The sequence below is a fragment of the Cryptomeria japonica genome, chromosome 10, assembly GCF_030272615.1.
Source record: "Cryptomeria japonica chromosome 10, Sugi_1.0, whole genome shotgun sequence".
NCBI classification, from domain to species: Eukaryota; Viridiplantae; Streptophyta; class Pinopsida; order Cupressales; family Cupressaceae; genus Cryptomeria; species Cryptomeria japonica.
Window position 1 is genome coordinate 397,013,826 of NC_081414.1, and position 19,410 is coordinate 397,033,235.

At 38.9% G+C, this 19,410-nt stretch overlaps 1 protein-coding gene across 3 annotated transcripts in view; it reads right to left on the reverse strand.

The window, feature by feature from the left end:
* Positions 1–19,410, reverse strand: part of LOC131038538 (uncharacterized) — a 158,469-nt gene that overhangs the window by 35,684 nt on the left and 103,375 nt on the right. For all 3 annotated transcript variants that reach the window (XM_057970998.2, XM_057970997.2, XM_057971000.2), the window contains exon 10: positions 13,913–14,002. In XM_057970998.2, the coding sequence (XP_057826981.2) occupies positions 13,913–14,002 (90 nt within the window). The remainder of the gene's footprint in view (positions 1–13,912; positions 14,003–19,410) is intronic.

Here is a 19,410-nt window from a genome sequence, read left to right on the forward strand (position 1 = left end):
TCCAGTAGTACAGAACTATGAGTTAGTAGTAGAGGCTGCCCGGCATTATCAGCCAGATTCCAGATTGGTGCTCCTCGAGAATATGACTCTCGCCAACTTCACTCCTGAGGCCATTGACGACGCATTCGACATTCCCTTCCCAAACAATCCCACGGCCACGACTATAGATGAAGCACAAGGGGCATATGATATGAATCCAGCCCGATGCAAAGCACTGATCAACGAAGAGTGGTACAAGGAGAGAAGGCTTCCGAGCGTCGGGATTGTGAAAAAGACCCCCAGAAGTGATTTTCATAATGAGCATGGGGATATGGTCACATTACTCAGCCGAGTTATGGGACTTCCTAAATCCAACTACTTTGAAGAGTGGATGTTTTATTTCACAGAGCAAGTCTTCGCTGGGAAGTCTAAGTTTGACTGGGCCCAGATCATAAGCGACAACATCCACACTCAGCTGATTGAGCTTGAAACAAAGAAATACTTCACTATGACCTCTTATTTGGTCTACATGTTCGCCAAGAACTAGCTGCTGCCAAGTTTGATAATGAAAGGTGAAATCGAGAATGGGCCTGATCAGGTAAAGGTCTATGATTGTTACCCGCAGCTGCATTACCAAGATATAGCTCAGAGAGAAAAGAGCAGCCCAGCTTATGCAGTTGGCCATTATGAGCGCATCAATGACGCCTTCACAATGCGCCTGGTCAGGCTAATGCAAGGAGGATTACACATAAGGCTCTCAGAGCAGGCTACTATTCTAGTATAGAGATACGGGGCCTGGTTCATCCAGTTCCCAAGGTTCTCCTATATCCGAATAGCGGGCTTTGATGGTGCCCCTCTCCGACTTCCACGGTACCCAACCGACAAAGTAGTTCTTATGGAGGTCGCAAGGCAGTCACGTCCGGCCGGCATCTTACTCAGAGAAAGCAAGCAGGTTGGATTCGCGTTCCCCATGATCATAGGCAACCAAGATGTCCACCTGAAGACCCCACCCTAGCAGAGGAATCCCTCACAGAGTTGGCCTCTTATGGTCTACAGGACCATTTTCCGAGAAAATATTTCGATCACGATAATCTGGCGAAGAGAGCCTATGGCAAGCAGTACAGAGCAAAGGAATAAGTTGAAGACTATTGGAAAAATTGCTCTGATGACTACGAAGTCTGGAGACGTGAATATTCTAGGCTGAGTGTGCAGCAAATGCGGCTCTTCGAATATCGCCGGGTCCCAGATCAACTCACAGATTCAGGGAATTGCCTTCAAGTCCGAGAATTTGAGGCAGTAAGGCATCTTTTGCCAGGTGTTGATTGGTCACAGGACCCGATCACTGATTTTGAGGCAGTCATGGCAGCCCCAGCAAGATACACAGACCAATGGTTACATCAGTAGATTGAGAGGCTAATTCATGAGGGAGTCCAGTTCACTTACCACCTAATCGGCAGCCTCGATTCTCAGTCTTCCGAAGATGAAGGAACATCCAGTGCACCCAAAGAAGAAATTGAGAAACTTGCAAAGAGAAAGAAGGCTAAGGCTTGCAGAGGGACTCGGACGTCCAAGAGAACGAGAAGGGAAAAGATTCCTATAAGGAGACCAGAGGTCACTTTATCGTTAAAGGACCCCAGTTCATCCGACGATGCAGTGGAATTAGATTATATACCTGCTCCGCCTTCTCAAAGTGACATTGATGCGTTTGGAACTGATGATCCTCTCACACCCGACATGCTAGAAGCTGAGCTAAGAGCCATTGAATCAACCCAACCGGGTAGCCCAATAGAGGAAGGAGAGATTTCATCCATTCAAGGGATCGAAGTGCATGAACCTACCCAACAGAGCCGCCATGAACTGCTGCTCCATAATACAACCAAAGATGACTCTACCGTTGAAGGAGAGCAAAGGGCAGAGGAGACCCGCGAGCTCGAAAGGACTGAAGAGCAACCATCACACGAAGGCACCAGACAACTGTTCAATGAAATGGGAGAAAGTTCAGCTGCAAGTAAGGAACTTGGCACCACCCCCACCCCTCTGGTAACAAAACAGCTGCAAATCTGTGATGAGTCAGCTGAAAACCTCAAAGAACAGAATGCAAACTTAACCATATCATCAGCCCAAACAGTGCCTCAAGAATGGTTAATTGCCAGAGCCTAGCGCAAGGCCACCACCTATCGACCTCGAGGACATCTTCTCACGCATCGACCAAGCTAAAGCTAAGGGGAAGGAAAAGCCCAAGGCATATTCCAGAATGACTAAAGATGAGCAAAGGAACCGCACCTTTCACATTGCCACCCCACCTATAGATAAGCCAGCAAATCAGATCACACTGGCAAATTATAGCATCACGACTGTCCCCATTGGACGAGCCACTTAGGAGCAAGAAAAAGAAGAATTCAAGGATTCTGTGCAAAACATACTCAGGCAACTTGAAGAGATAACAGTTGAGAAGGATATGTATCGGGCCCGTGCTAAACAGGTCGAAGGGTACATCGATCAACTCCTGAGACCATTACACAATGCCTCTGAATCCCACATTCCCCCGACAACATTGGCACAGAGGACCACAACAGAATTTGAAGGAGTACGGGACACTACAAGGGCCGTCAAGGAATGGATACAAGGCATCAGAAAAAGGGGAGAACGAATCCTTGAGGAAGTGAAGGAAATGGCTCGCCACCGAGAAACCACTTTGGTTAAGTTATTAGAGGTAGAGAGGGAATCCTTCCACATCCAGGAAGTGGCTACCACTACTCTTCCCCTCATGAACGCTCTTTTCTAGACCCATGCACAGATTCCTACATTACCCGCCATCCTAGATCCTCATAACATCAGCACTCTTAAGGAATGGTACTGGACTGTCAACATGAAGAATGATGCGAAGGAAATCATCGATAGAGAGCACAATGCATGCGAGGTAATTCTGAAAACCATGCAGGAACTTGGCAAGATAATCCCTCGATCAATGGTTTCGGGATGGGTAAATGACCAATCAGATAAACTGATACCGCCAGACTGGGAGGAAAGATTGGGAACAAATAAGATCACTTATTCCATTAAGGACCTAGGCTTCGCCAGTCAATTCCACTCGGACATGTTGTGCTTTGAGCGTAATCGTTCCAGTTGGCAAGATGGTCTGAAGCAGGTAGACCAATACCTCGAAGGCATGCAATATAAAATTCGCCATCCTCCTATGCCTCCATTCAGTTTGCTTTTTAAATTATGCATCAGGTTCCAGGAGTATGTTCGTGAGGAACATGCAGCAGGTCGAGATCTCTGGCAGGAATATTTGCATGAAGAAAGTCAATTTTTGATAAAAGGATTTGAAGCTGGAAAAAAGAAAAAGTGCTTTCCTAAAAAGGCACTTTTTCCTTTTTAAATTTTGAAAAGTGCACTTTTGGCCAAAAGGGTCATATTTGACTTTCAAGTCAACTAAAATGTAAAACTTTATGAATGCACCTTTTTGGATAATTTTGGATAAGTTTTAATTATCCTTTTTGGGTAGTTATTACTCATTTTGGGGTGGTTGTTGATATTTGCCTCCCATTTATGGGTATGGGCAGCCATGCTTTATGGATGAATCTGGGCCACTTGTTTAGATTAGATCTGGGCCATTCATCCAATTTTGGAGCCTATTTAAAGGGGACTGGTTTCCCTCATTTTGTAAGAAGTTCATGGATTGTTGTTAAAGCTCTGGCGAAATTTACACAGGATTAATGCAAAGTTAAGGCTGTTTTCTTTTCATTGTGAGTGCATGGTCTCCTTCTTCACCATTTAAATTATTTTGTTATGTCTTTCATTTTTCTGTAGCATTTTCAAACAAACATCCAACAGAATCCTCGCAGTTCACATCATTGGGGAATGGCTGATTGCCTTTCTCTCTACATGGTTAATCTGAACCTTTTATATGCTTAAGTTCGGTTATTGAATACTCAATATGAATGTAAAAGTTCTAATGTTGTAGTTGATAACATGAAAATCTTATTTTCCTTTGAAGATTGCACTAGATTTATATAAACATTGTGCTCAAGTAGTTGGTGATGCTTAGTCTAGTTATTTGGAGGTGTCCGTCTATTTGCTGAAACTGCTATCTTAGTTAGAATTTACATTTCATGTATCTCTCTCTCCCTATCCTTCCCTCCTTTTTCCCCCTTTTTATCAAGAGAATCCGTAGTCCCACTAAAAACAGTATCAACTTAACCGAAATCATTTGATAAGAAAGATCATAAAGATTCCAGGGAACTTATCTATAAATTGCCTATCTCACCGTAAGTCCCCCTTGTGTTTCCAGCATAAACACATCAAACCACTGAGAAATCCCGCAGTCAAGACCTGACAAACGAAACCTTGAGGTTATCCCCTTTGATCAAACGTAAAAAAACAGCACTAGGGATTTCCTTATCTCAAGAGAGGATAGGATACTTAGCTGGTTATTCTATTCTGTGTTGGCCATATGGAGTTTGCAGCAATGCGATTCCAGACAGGTCAACAGAAACCAAAACTATTTTAGATGATAATGGAGAGGTTGTTATCCACCTAGACGCTAAAACCATTGAGAAGATTTTCAAAGTACCTACAGCTCCTGTTTATGTGGAAATCTCAAAAGAAAGTGCGGCAGAGTACTTTGTACAAAGGGAGAAGGAATGTAAGCATCATTAACAGATGGATTCATGAACCCCAGACTTGTCTCACCCGGTGGGCTAAGTTGTTTCATTGTGACTTCAAGGGAGAAATTCGTGACACAATTATTCTCTTAAGCAGGATCATGGGTTTGGAGCATTCCAATATCTTCGAACCATGGATGTATCAATTCATTGTGCTCATCGGGCAATCCTAGCACATCTTTTGGGGTGAGATTGTTAGTGATGCTTTGTGTGAACAGCTTGCCAAAATTCCTACCACTCTGTCCTTCTACATGAATTCATACCTGGTATATATAGCAACATCACTCAGACATTTCTCTAGTCTTTCTACCAAGGGTGATCGCTCGCTTGTACCTGTGTGGGAATATTATGATCAGCTCCCTTTAAGACCTAGCAGAATTTATTACAGAAGAGTCCAAGATGCTTTCTTTGGTCACTACATATTTTTATTTGATAAAATACTGAAGAATAGAAGAGTGTTAGATGTTGCATGGGAAAGAGTGAATGAATATGGTTGTCTTTTCCTTCAATTCCCAACTTTTACCTATATGAGAGTTGGGTGCTACAGCGGGCAGCCATATATGCTTCCAAGATACCCAACCGACAAGATCGTCCTTATGGAGTTGGGAAGACAAAACATGGCAGTTCATGCACAACAATCAATTCGACACAAAGCTAGAATGGGGATATCATCAAGTAACCCATTATAGATTGGTCGATATTCCCTCATGATGTCTACAAAAGCTAAAGCCATGGAATCTAAAATGCAGGAAATAAAGCTCAAAAGATTCAAAGCAAGGAAAGATTTTGATTACCGGAGCATGAAAGAAAAGATTAAAGGATCTTTCACACATGTGCATCGCATAGAAGACATTTGGGTTGATCTTTGCACAAAAGAGGAAATTCGTAGGATGGATTACTACAGGCTCACACTCGAGCAAATTGTTGACTTGAACCTGACAAAATTTTCTAAAGGAATGGTTGATGATAGGAACATACTTGATTCCGAGTATGTTGAAAAGAGAGTTCATGAAGCACCACTTCCATCAATTCAGTAGTCACAAAAGAATGTACCTCCATTCTAGATAGATTCCAGCCTGTTTTGGCTAACACCAATGCTTGGCTCAAAAGTAATGGTGTTAGACTTATCAATATCAAGAGTGGCAAAGATGATGATTCTACAGGGCCTATTGGACGCATATCTGAAATCAAAGTTGATAACAAGGAAGTCACATCATCTTCTGCCACACGGATTAAGTTAAGAGTCAGTAGAGCAATGGTAATTCCTCTCGAAGATGTAACAGTGAAAGGAAAAGAGAAACCTTAGCTTCACATTCAGGTTGTTGATTCCGAAGATCCGGAAGAAGATCAAGAACAAGATGATGCTCTTAAATCTACAACTTTGAAGTCACCTCATGAAGTTCCTTCTCAAATTCCTTTGGATGTGCCCATGTCTCTTTTTGACACTGATGTGGATTCTTTTTCCACCATTCACATTGCTCTTGTCCCTTTGAGTGTGTCTGCTCAGAATGTTATTCCAATTTCAGCATTAGAACCATCTCTCGATCATCCTCATGAAGACTTGTCAAACATTTTTTATGACAATCCTGCATATGTTTCTTTGCCCAGCTTGTCATTGGCAGAAATTGATACTACCGCTACAAATTTTGAGAAATTCATGATGGAATCCTCACATCCTTTGCTTGTTGAACAAGCAATGATTGTCGTTCAGACAAAAACTTCTCCCAAGGTAACAACTATAGTCCAAATGGAGTCTGTTTCTTCACTACCTCCAGCTATTTCTGAGACAAATTCGATGGCTTTACCTCCATGGCTAAGTTCCTTCACTCCTAAGAGAAAGAAGCAAAAAATTTCTCCTGACATATTTGATTTTCAGCGGCTTAAAAATTCTAAACCCAAGGTTGCTAAAAGAGCTAAAACAGTTTCAAGAGTGATAGTAGAGAGCGACAAAATTGAAGTTGCAAAAATTGTTGAACCAATTGTGGAGAAGCCACATGAAGACATGCAAGCTTCTGATTACAGAATCACAAAGGTGGAACTTGGTAACCAAATACATGCAGTTGTCATGCATGATGCTCAGTATTCAGTAACTTCATTGGTGCAGCGATATGACGAACTTCTACTAAAGAAAGACAAGCTGAAAGAGGAAAATTTGCATCTTATCTCAGTGATCCAAAAGATCACTAAATCTTCAAAGGATGGGCCCAATCCTTCAACTTCTTTTGTCTCAGAAGAATCAGTCATGGAAATTGAATGAGCTGCTCAAAAAGCACAAGCAATTGATTCTTGGGTAGATCAGATTTCTGATCTCTGTGCTCAAGTGTTGAAAGAAACATTCCAAGTCATGGTCAAACTGGAAATGACCAAGGTAAAATTAAACCAGACTTCTGATGCTTTCAAACAAAATCTAGCAAATATTGAAAACAATTTAAGGATTTGGCATAGGTTGCCACAAGAAAAGCTAGATGTTCTACAAGAAAATGACATCATTCCTACTAGAACCATGTATATAGAATATGAAGAACTTCTGAAGAATAAATCCCTTGTTCTAAAGGAGCTCATTCAAAAAATTGATGATGCCTCGAAATTGTGCATGGAAATGGTGCAAGATGTTGTTTCTCGGTTTGAGAAAATCTCTTGTAAGATTGTAAGTCAAGATGAGGAGTTGTTGTCTAAAGAAGAAGTTCTCTCTGATTTGAGAAGAAAGATTCATCAGGAATGGGAAGTTGAACAATTTTCAGTCACAACAATTCAGGCTTTGGTGAAATACCAAACCTTTCTAGAAGAGATTCAAGCTGTTCTGAAGAAGCATAAACTTTCAATTCTCAGTTGTTGTGATGTTGTTATCAAAACAGTTGTTGTTGCTAAAAATACCCACGAGCCGGATTCTGATGAGTTGCAAGGAATCATATAGAAATTTGAAGAATACATAGCTAACCATGCTACTACATAAATGTCTTTGATTTTGTTTTCAGTTTTATAATTGTAGTTTTCTTTTTAACAAGTTTACGTCTAAAAAAACAATTTTGTGATTGCAAGTTGATTCATTACTTGCAGTTTTGTGATTACAAGGAAACCAATTACAAGTCAATTGAGAATGGGACTTGCAACTTTGAATAAGTCTTAGTTAGTTGTTGCATAGGTCCAAGTTAGTTGGAATCCTCCCTTCTTTTCCTCAAGGCTCCACCCCTATAAATACTTGAGGGAGTCTATTGTAATTTTTTTCTTTTTTGGCAAGCAAGAAAACTCTACAGAATTTTACACTTGTAAAGACTTTGAGCTTTGAAGTTGTAAATTGTTTATTCTCAAGTAATATCAAAGATTTGGAGTTTCAGACTTTGAGTTAAAGCCATACTTTGTGTCCTTTGTGTTCTTGTGTCATATTGGAGCATTTCTTTGTACTTATTTGAGGTTGTGGAAGATCGTTAAGAAGAGCTTTACCCAAGATATTTGAAGACTTTGTGCTGCAAATACCAAAGGTGAAATCAGTTTAGTTTGTTGTTAAAAGCTGAGAAAAGTTACAATACTTTGTGCTTGTAGTGATTCCCATACCACATAGTTAAAATTACATCATAATAGCAGACTTTGTGTTGCTATTTATTGTACGTTGTTATTATTGTTGTATGTTGTTGTTGTTGCACCATACTTTCAGACTTTGTGCTATTATATGTTGTAGATGGGCCTTATTACAATATTTTGAAAAGGGTAGATAGGAATTTACGAATTCAAGACTTTGTACTTGATTGTTGTTTTTTAGTCCTGGAGGAAGTGACGGAAGTCTTTGTTCTTTCAAGAAACTTCATTTCTTCTCTCTTGGTTTCATTTAAATTTGTTGTTGTTATCACTTCATACTTGTCGCTTCTTTTCTGTGAAGAGGAAAGAGCATAGTCTTTTCTGAAAAAAAAGAAAAGGTTGTTGTCCCATCCGTTTTAGATTCAATTAGTATTAGAAAAAGGGGAGCCTTCCCTAAATTAGGAGAGTTTATACTCACACACTGTGGCTGAAACCACAATTTTGCACATCCCCCAAGTGTACAAAATTTTCAACCAACAATCCTCAAAAGATTTCAGTTGTTTGATCTTCATCTATGGTGCCTTTCAACATGTTTCAATCATCACAAGGGCAGTATACAGCAGTTTCATAAGATCCTGAAAGGTTATCATTTCCTTCATTCTTCATCCAAGGCACTTGAAGCTCAAGGGTTTGATTTTTCAAGGGAAGAGATCATACAGAAGTTTTATAAATGAAAGACTAAAAATGGATTGTCAAGGCTTAGAGTTCCATGCTTCTTGCAAGGGCTTATCAGTTTTGGGACAAGGAAGACATTCTTACTGCATCGGAATCACTAAGAGGGACCCTTTTGTATCAGACTCACTATTTTTAGCTGAGACTTTTACTCAAGGAGAGCTATTCTTAGAGAAACTTCTAAAATATTTATCTTAGGGCATAATATATTTAGTCAAGGTCTATGTGAATCTTTCTTCTTTTAGATGGTGTATTTAAGACACTTTTGCATTTTGAGCTTTTCTTTGATTGCAAACAAACTATTTTTAGCATAGGTACATCAATATGCGATTTATATATATTGAAAAAATCAAATGAAAAATATTATAAACACCAATAGATAAGTGCTTTATGCACTTAGATTTGAAGGAAACAGTAATTTTACGCCTATTTGCTACTAAGATTGTTGTTCATGCTTCTTTCATTATATTTTCTGTTGATTTGATATATTAAAAGGAAATTAGTGATTGTTGCAGGCTTTGTATTGCAATTTTCATTAACATGGGTGTTGTAGCTTTGTACAAAATTTGCAATAGTCGATTTATCAGATACTCTCTATTGTTTTCAATCCAATTCAATTATCGTGTTGTACTCAATTTTTTGGTCTCTGCTTTTTCAATTATTGTATTGGACTCAGTTTTTTGGTCTCTGCCTTTAGCCAGCAAAACTGAGTGTTAGCCATCATAGATTAGGTTTTTTGTATCAGTCAAAAAGATATAAAGTCTCTCATCCATGTGTACAAGTGTATATGATAGGAATTGTTTTTAGTTTGTTTGCACATGTTGTGTATGTTCCTTACCTTCATTATAAGTATATGTTTTGTGGTTTTCTCTCATGTATATGTTGTGTTAAACTTGTTTTCTGAATGTGACTTGTGGGAAGCCTTCTCTCCTTTTGACATTCAGTAGATTCTAACCTCCATACATGTGTTTGGGGTCATTCATGCAACTGAAGTTTGTACATCTCCAAGGTATTTCAATTGATTCTTTGTGTCATTTCGGAGTGGGGAGAGGAACACCTCTTATCTTGGTGCATCACCTCCTTTCATTTCGGCATTTCTTTCTTCTCTTTTCCTTTGCAAGTTGTTAGGATAGGTTCAAAAGTAGAATTTGGATTGTTGAGTTGGTTCAACACATGCACTTGGATTGAGAAGGAAGCCGACCTTCTCTAGAGATTCAACCCCTTTGCGCAAGGTCCCACATTTCGGGGTTGTTTCCATGTTTCACAAGGTTGCTGAGTTGATAGCTCAGCAAGGGTGCAAACTTTTGAGACAAGAACCTAAAATACTTCGATTTGAAAATCTCCTTCCATCAACCAAAATTCAGGAAGTTCAAAGAATCCTTCAAGTGAAACTTGATTTACATATTCAACACCATCTTGAGCACCAATAAATCTCTGCAATTCAGCCAATGTTCAAATTGAACTTGATAACATGACTAGAAACCTTCTAAAGGGACTTTAAAAGAGAGTAGCAAATACTAGTAACTTTAATTAATGATAGCAGATAGATTAATAAAAAGACTCAATTTTATCTCATAAGAGACATCTCAAGTCTCAGGGCATTCTTCATGGAAAATGCTTGATGAACACAACCGAAGTCTATGAATTTTGGGTTAGCATGTATTTGGATTGTGTGATCCAAAAGTAGGCTACAAGTCTATGTAACCCGGTGACACGTCCCCAGCCAAATTGGGGTTGTCCCCACTTGGAAATGTGAGTAGGCTACAAGTCTATGTAACCCACTGACACGTTCCCAGCCAAAATTGAGGTCGTCCCCGCTCAAAAATGTGAGTAGGCTACAAATCTATGTAACCCAATGACATGTCCCCAGCCAAATTGGGGTTGTCTCTAGTTGGAAACATCTCTGGGACGTAGGGATGGGTTGGAAATCTCCCCCCATCATCCCCAAAATCTGTAAAAATTAGGAAACATCCCAAGGAGATCTAAGAAAACGTCAAAAATGCCAAGGGACGGCTAGCTGTCCCCAGGATGGAGAGGGGACATTTGAATGTCCCCCGACCAACCTAAGGCCAACAACTATATGTTTCATTTTAAAAAAACACACAAAAGTACTAAAACATTAAGGATTGTGATCACCAAGCTGCTCCTGCTCATGAATATCAAGCAAAAGACTGCCAATAGTGCATTCTTTGTGGGTTTTTGCAGTAGCCAAAGATTCAACCTGCAGATGACCCTATTTGAAGATTATAATAATCCAAAGCCATTGAAGTTCTAGGGCTTTATTTCCTTGGGCTCTTCCTTTTTGGGTTTTTGTTTTTCTCGGGGCTATCTCAGCCCAATGATGTACACTATAGGAATGTTTGTTTATGGCATGCACTTTTCAAGAAAACGAGGCTTTTTTGTTAGATTTGGTTTTTTTTTCTGTCCTAGGGTGATCATGATGTGGGTTTAAAGAAAAACAGTAGAAAGGACTTTTTTGCATTAATGGAAACTCAAGAAAAACAGTAAGAAGATTTCTAGTCTTTATAACTTTGATCATTAGAAGAGATTTGAAATGTCTTCCTAAATGAGGTACTGTTAAAGACAGGTAGATTTTAGTAACTTATACAAGATTAAAATGGTTTATAAGATTGTAAAGAGTAAAAATGAGTGAGAAAGTCCTAAAACAGAAAATGATTTGTGCAATTTAGTTCAAGTTTGAATCAGTGAAAGGTACATTCTTCTCTTATGAATTCTGATTAGAAGTTTTTTGTTTTTTAATACCTTGTTCTTCATAAGGTAAACAGAGACATTTCCTTTGGGTTATTTAGGTAGGTAGTTAGAATATATTATATGATATGATGTTATGGAAGAAAGGATATATTCTCTTTTCCTACCTTTGTTTTTGGATCTTCCATCTGCTTGACTGCCATATGGGTTGGTGTGATCCAGTTCTTAATTGAGTTATGATGAGCATCTTTTTTTTTGTCATTTTGTAGTTGAAACTTGCTTTGGGCATTTTGTTGTAATTTTATATTATATATATGCACATTGTCAATGAATGCAATTAAATTTTGTTAAACTTAAAAAACTTTATTTGTTTCACTTTCTATGAAATGAAAATCTCAATTGAACTCCAATATTATCTGTTAGGTTCTATGATGTATCTAATGATTGCCTTATCGATGCTATCATATGAATATTTTAAATTTTCCCTATTTTTTTTTAATAGTCATCCAATTGTCATCCCTAAAAAATGGCTCCCCCTCATTCCCATCCTCAATGTGTCCCTCATCCCTTGTCGTCCCCGTCTGGAAACTTGGGGTAACATAGCTACAAGTAGATACTCAAAAGATCATTTTCTTCCCTTCCATAAAAAATTCCTTGGCACTTAGGTGACAATTTTAAAACACCAAAAAACAAGAAACAAGTTCATCAAATAGACCAATATAGCTTGCAAAACAGCCATTAGAAGATGAATTGTTCCTGCCATGGAGAGCCAAAAGCTTATCCTCCAACAAAGTTTAGACATTATCTATCTCTTAATTCTCTCCTACTGATTAATTGTATGCTCGATTTGTAGAGGGGATGCAAGATATGTGACAAGAAGGCAATCTCTTTTGTAACCCAGAATATTCTTAATTTTCTCTCCTTTTAGCAGCAAACAACATTGAAAATCACAGTGCATTTGTTTTAACTGATTAGCTTCCAAAAGGCAGCTTGGTATATTTCTAGGACACACTTTAGTTTTATAATTTCCTTCAAAATCAAGGATGAGAAAAGGATTGTATCATCAGAGAATTGACATCTAATGAACCTTTGCCCTCCTTCCATAGCCAGCAATAGATGAATATTCATGTTTTCCTGTTCTTGGTGGACAAGGAGAACGTGCTCACTCACAATAATGAGTGGATAAGGGCTGAGAGGGTGTCCCTATCAAACACCTTTAATAGAGTGGAACCAACCACCAATGTACGAATTGACCGCTGATATAAAGATTGGAATGGTGATGCACCTCTGAATCCATTGAACCATTTGCTTAGAAAAACTATAGCTGAAATGTGAAGAATTAGAGATGAAATTGTATCTATCAAAATATGTTTTTGTTTAAAGCTTGATCAAACACCATGGTTAGATGCTGAAAGTGATCTTCTGATTGTATTGATAAAAATGTAAGATAAAGGTAAATAACAATCAATTTGACCTTGATGTATCCAAGAGCATTGTCGAATTGTCTATTGCTCTCTGAAAAGTTGTACTTGTATTTATCAATCCAGAAGGGATGTGCTCATAAGAAAACATTTACCACGGAGTGGTGAAAGCTATCATGAACTAATCTTCCAGTGCTACCTCAATCTAATTATAACATGGATATCCATCAAGCAATGATAACATATCCAAACCATAACCATCTGCCAAACATGATCCACAATGTGCAGAGGATAGTTATCCCTAAAGAAGCCTGATTCAGGTTGTGACAATCAGCACATATCCTGATGTCATGATTCTTTTTCTGGACCAGCCTAATGTTAGCTACCAATGTTGAATGGTCTATGGTTAAAATTATTCTAGCATCCAACATCTTCTGAATTTCACTATAGATTGTACTTGTCAAGTACAGATTGTAATGTCGTTACTTTTCTGTGAAAGGCTTTATCTCTGATACAAGGAGGGAATGCGACAACTTCTTAGGAGTGAACACTTTTTGACCTTCAAATAAAAATCTAAAAAGATCCTTGTACTGCTGGGCAAGTGCTTCAGATCCACTCCTCTTTAAGCAAACAACACTTTTCTAGATCTATCATCCTTAGCTCATCTGCAATTATAATGTCAATTTGTGCATAATCAGCAGATGTCCTCAACTATAGGCTGATTTCTGCCTAACATTGTAAATTGACTTCATTACCTGCAAGTTTCATTTTACAATTGCATCTGCAGCTTCTTTAACCTTCCCTTTATTCACATTTGACCCTGGTCTAATGAAATTATATCAAAATTGATAAAAGGAAAATGAAAACTTTTGATCAGACCATATTAAGCACCTTGTATTCAAGTACATTGAAATTTGGTCCAAGTGTGTCATATGCTCGGGTGTAGTCACCTTTTCCATATTGATACAAGGCTTCTGCAAGCTGAAAGAAAAATTGAAAGACTTTTAGTCACAATCCACTTTGTACATAGAGATCAAGCATTTTGCAAATGAACCTAATAAAGGTAAAAAAAATAGTTATATTGCCATCACATTTAGGAAATTTTATTTGGAATTTTTTACCTTCAAGACAAAAGCTGCTTCCTGTCAAGATATACTCTTTCAGTAGTTAAATTATTTGTCCAATTTCATATTTTTTCAAAATGGAAAGTATTTTTTTAATGTGATATCCCCATCGCATCGCATAATATAAGGTTGCTTTATATAAAATATATATATATATATATAAATAAATAAAAGACAAAATCAATTATCTAATGAGGTCATAATGTTAACATTGATATTTAATTAATGTAATTTAATTAAAAGTTCAAGGTATATTAATGTGTATATTTCATTTAATATTTTAAATGTTTAAGGATTAAGAAATTAAATAATTATTATTTCATTTATTATATTTAAATGTTTATTATTAATATGGATGCACTATGTGACGCACTTTAATAAAGTGCATGGTAAGGCCCACCCCCCCGCAGGGAAGCGGTGGGAAGGGAAACGCAGCTCAGGCTGCATCTACCGCCACACCCCTTCCTTTGGAAGGGAAATGGTGTGACGGTAGCCGCAGCTTAGGCTGCCAACCGTCACCCCGTTCCCCACAGGAGGGTATTTAACCCACCCAATGCAGGCTGCCGAAGGGAGGGAAGAAAAGGAGGGAGCGCAGGGATGACGAGGTACTGCAAAGGAGGGTACGTGCAGACAGGTAAGGAGTTAAATATAATAATGGTTTTTGCATTAAGATATATGAATGCTATTCTATATATATTATATAGGATAATAGGAATAGGAGGTATTAATAAATATAGAGATATTAAGATAGGCAATGAATTATTATAATTAATATATATACATTAATAAGTACAAATGCATAAAGATAGATAGGGATATTATATATGTATATACGTCAATACATAGAGGAATAGTTAATATATATATATATATAGGAAGAACTTGTTGTAAGCATATATGATGAATGAATCTTAAATAGTAAAGAATGATAGGAAAAATACATATCAGGGTAATAGGAATGTATGTAAGGAATACATGTGAGTAATGGTTAATGACATTTTATGAATATAGGTAATGAATACAAAACTATGTACATGTGAATTATGAAATAGGAAATAGTAAATGAAAATGCAAAGGAATGTATTATGAATGAAATCACACAAGAGAGGCTATAGGGAGGAAACTCTCATAGTCTAAGGAGGGATTATAATAATCCCTAGGGCAGTATATACTGAAGGTTGATATGCATATATAGGGCTTAGTTGACTAAACATCAACTAAGAAGAGACGGATCTGGCCTATCCCCTCTGAGGACTTGGATGATGAAGGCATCACCCAAGGCAAGGAATAGACAAGGGTCTTCCTTGAAAGGCTTGGGTGTAAGAGGTTACACCCAAGACAGGATTCGAACGCAACTTCGATTCCCTGAAGGGCTTGGAACCAAGGGGTTCCAAGAAGGCGAGCTTCATAGCCGCCTAAGGACATACTTTTGTATGGCATTCGTATCCTTTTTTAGATAATAATTATGAACATGCTAATTCAATGTTAAAAATAGATTGTGAATTAAAATGGTTTATTTATATATATATATCGATATGTTGTGTTCTAAAAATCTGTTTTACAGGTTAATGATCTCTAACTAGTAGGGACATTACAGTGGTATCAGAGCATAATCCTGCCATCCTGTGGGAAAGGATCTTAGTTTATGATCACCTATCAGAGGAAGAAAGGAGCAAAAGCGATGGCTGATCAATTGGCCAAATAGTTCCAAATCTTCATGGAACAAACCAATGAGAAGTTTGAAAGGATGAGCCAGTTAATCCTCCAAAGCACCAACAGCAACAATAGAGATATGACAAACCCTAGAAGGGAAACACACTCTAATCACGCAGACAACGAACGATCACCTCAGAGTTCTAGGCAAACAATTCCCGAATTTCTCCCTAGGGAAGAACATGAGAGGGAGGAGGAGGAACCAACCACACTTGGGGTAGAAGAAATCACCCAAATTTATGCTAGATTGGAACCAGAAGTTCAGAGGGTGGTATCCTTCAGGGACTTCTATGAGTCCAAGACTAACGAAAGTAGGAAAAGGAAACCCATGGGTAAAGACCTCAGAGCTAAAGTCAACAAAATGTCCCTACCCTGTTTTGACGGATCAGGGAAGGATGTTGCTCAAGCCTGGGTACAAAAACTAGACACCTACCTTTCGTACAGTCCCATGACTGAAGAAGATGCCATAAAATTTGCCATACTACACTTAACCAGAACTGCCCATAATTGGTGGCATAACGGTCTCATCACCCTAGGACATAAAATGGTCTCCACTTACAATGAGTTTACCCAAAGGCTCATAAGCCGTTTCGACCAAAAAGACTCTAAATGGTACTTCCAAGAGCTAACACACCTCAAGCAAGCAGGGACCATTGAAGATTATATAGATCAATTCCAAAACTTGTCAGTAATGGTCCCCGACCTATCCCAGAAAAGACTTACCTACATGTTCTTAGAAGGCCTGAAGGACCCCATTAGGAATTTTGTTAAACCCCTGAAACCACAAAACTTAGGGGAAGCCATTAAGAAAACTAGGATGGTTGAATTTAGTGCCCCCAAGAATACGTCAACCATAACTCCCCATAGGAATGAGGGACCCCAGAGGGACCGCCAGGAAAAGCCTTGTCACTTGTGCAAAAAACCCTAGAGTTATAATCACCAATGCAAGGAAAGAGATGAACTCAGGGAGAAAGGGCTATGTTTCAAATGCAAGACCCCATGGGTGAGAGGCCATGAGTGTAAAAGAGGACAGCTAAATAACACCGAGGAAATATAGGATGAAGGAAGACCCTATAAAAGAACCAAGTTTGAAAACAACATACCCAGTACCCTGGCAGTCATCACTCAAGGAAATGAGAATAGATGTTTCAAACTCAAAGGGATTATCAAGGGACAGAAAGTAATCGCATTAGTAGACACCGGAGCTTCACATGATTTTATTAGCAAACATTTAGCAGCAAAGAGAAGACTAAAAACCCAAGAGTTTGGAGGTTTTGAAGTGATCATGGGCAACGGGGTCATAGACAAATGCACTAAAGTTATACCCCAATTGGAAGTCACCCTAGGAGGACATACCATCACGAGAAACTTCTTTGTGGTAAACCTGGAGAATGACATCATTTTGGGCATGCCATGGATAAACTCGTTGGGACGATTTACCATGGATAGTCCAAATCGGAAGATATACTTCCAACATGAAGGGAGAGAAATAATATTGAAGGGAATTCCTGACGGCTCTCCAAAAATAGTATCATGCAACAAAATGGAGAAAATTCTTAGACACAATCAAGGAGAGTGGGTTGCACAGTGCATGGTCCTGGATAAATCCCCAACCGAAGACCAGATCATTCAAAATGACATACAACCTATCCTGAGAAGACACAAAAAGGTCTTCGAAGATATTCCCCCGGGATTACCCCCAAAAAGGGGATTTGAGCACTCCATTGAATTAGAGGACGGAGCAAAACCCGTCATTACCACTCCTTACCGCCACCCCCACAAGTTCAAAGAGGAGATTGAAAAAACCATAAAAGAGTTATTAGAGATGGGACACATCCAACCCAGTAGCAGCCCTTTTGCCTCGTCGGTAGTATTGGTCAAAAAAAAAGATGGGACACTGAGAATGTGCATAGACTACCGAGCCTTGAATAAAAAGACTATAAAAAATAGATACCCAATTCCGAGGATTGATGAACTAATGGATGAACTCCATGGAGCAAAATACTTCTCCAAGATCGATCTAAGGTCAGGGTATCATCAGATCCGAATGAGGGAAGAGGATATTCCCAAAACAACATTCAGATGTCACTATGGACATTTCGAGTTCCTGGTTATGCCATTTGGTCTCACTAACGCCCCGGCCACTTTTCAGTCAAGCATGAATCATACATTCAGACAACAATTGAGGAAGTTCCTTCTGATATTCTTTGATGATATACTCATCTACAGCAAAACATGGGAAGAGCATCTTCTGCACATCGAAGAGGTATTGAGTATTCTGGAGTCAAAATCATTGTACGCTAAAGCCTCCAAGTGTGAATTTGGCATGAGAGAAATCATCTACTTAGGACACAAAATTAGTGAGGTAGGAGTAAGTGTGGACGAAGAAAAGATCAAAGCCATCAAGGAATGGCCCACCCCTAGAACCTTAACCCAATTAAGGGGATTTGTGGGGCTATGCAGCTACTATAGGCGCTTTGTAAAAGGGTTCTCCAAGATTGCAGCACCCCTCACCGACCTAACTAAGAAAGGGGCTTTCACATGGAATGACCAAGCCCAAGGGGCCTTTGAACAACTTAAGACAACCATGAGCTCTTGTCCAGTATTGGCCATTCCCGATTTCTCTATTCCTTTCGAACTACAGTGTGATGCATCAAGGGAAGGAATTGGGGCCGTACTTATGCAAAAGAAACATCCCATAGCTTTTGAGAGTTGAAAACTCATCGACGCAAAAAGACACTACTCTGTTTATGACAAGGAGATGCTGGCCATAATGCACGCATTGGCTAAATTTCGCCAATACCTGGTCTGTGGTAGGTTTGGTGTAAAGACTAATCATAACAGTCTACGCTTCTTTTTGAGCCAAAAGGATCTAAATGACAGGCAACAAAAATGGGTGAGCAGAATACAAGCCTACGATTTTGATATAGAATATGTGAAAGGGGTGAACAATGGGGCAGCAGATGCACCATCCAGGAGAGCTCATATCAACACCATTACCAATATCTCAAAGGACTAGAGGGAAGAGATCCTTAATGAATATGACCAGGATCCCCAAACAAAGGAAATTTTAGCCGGGAATCTACCCAATGAAAATTTCAAGATTAAAGGAGACCTCATTTTGTATAAAGGGAGGATATACTTGACCCCTCAGACCAAATTCAAAGGTAAAATTCTCAAAGAATTTCATGATAACCCCCTTGCAGGACACCCAGGATACTACAAAACATATAAGCATATTAGGGAACGATATGCATGGAGGAACCAAAAGAGGGATATCCAAAAATATGTCCAAGAATGCTTAACATGTCAATGCAACAAAACTAAACTTACCCACCCAACTGGATTGCTTCAACCGTTACCTATTCCTAATCAAAAGTGGGAGAGTATTTCTATGGATTTCATAACAGGGTTGCCAAGGATACAAGGGAAGGATAGCATTTTCGTGGTAGTAGACAGACTCACGAAGTATGCCCACTTCCTCGCAGTCTCCACCGAATATAAAGCCCACCAGATAGTAGACCTATTCTTCAAAGAAATTTTCAGACTCCA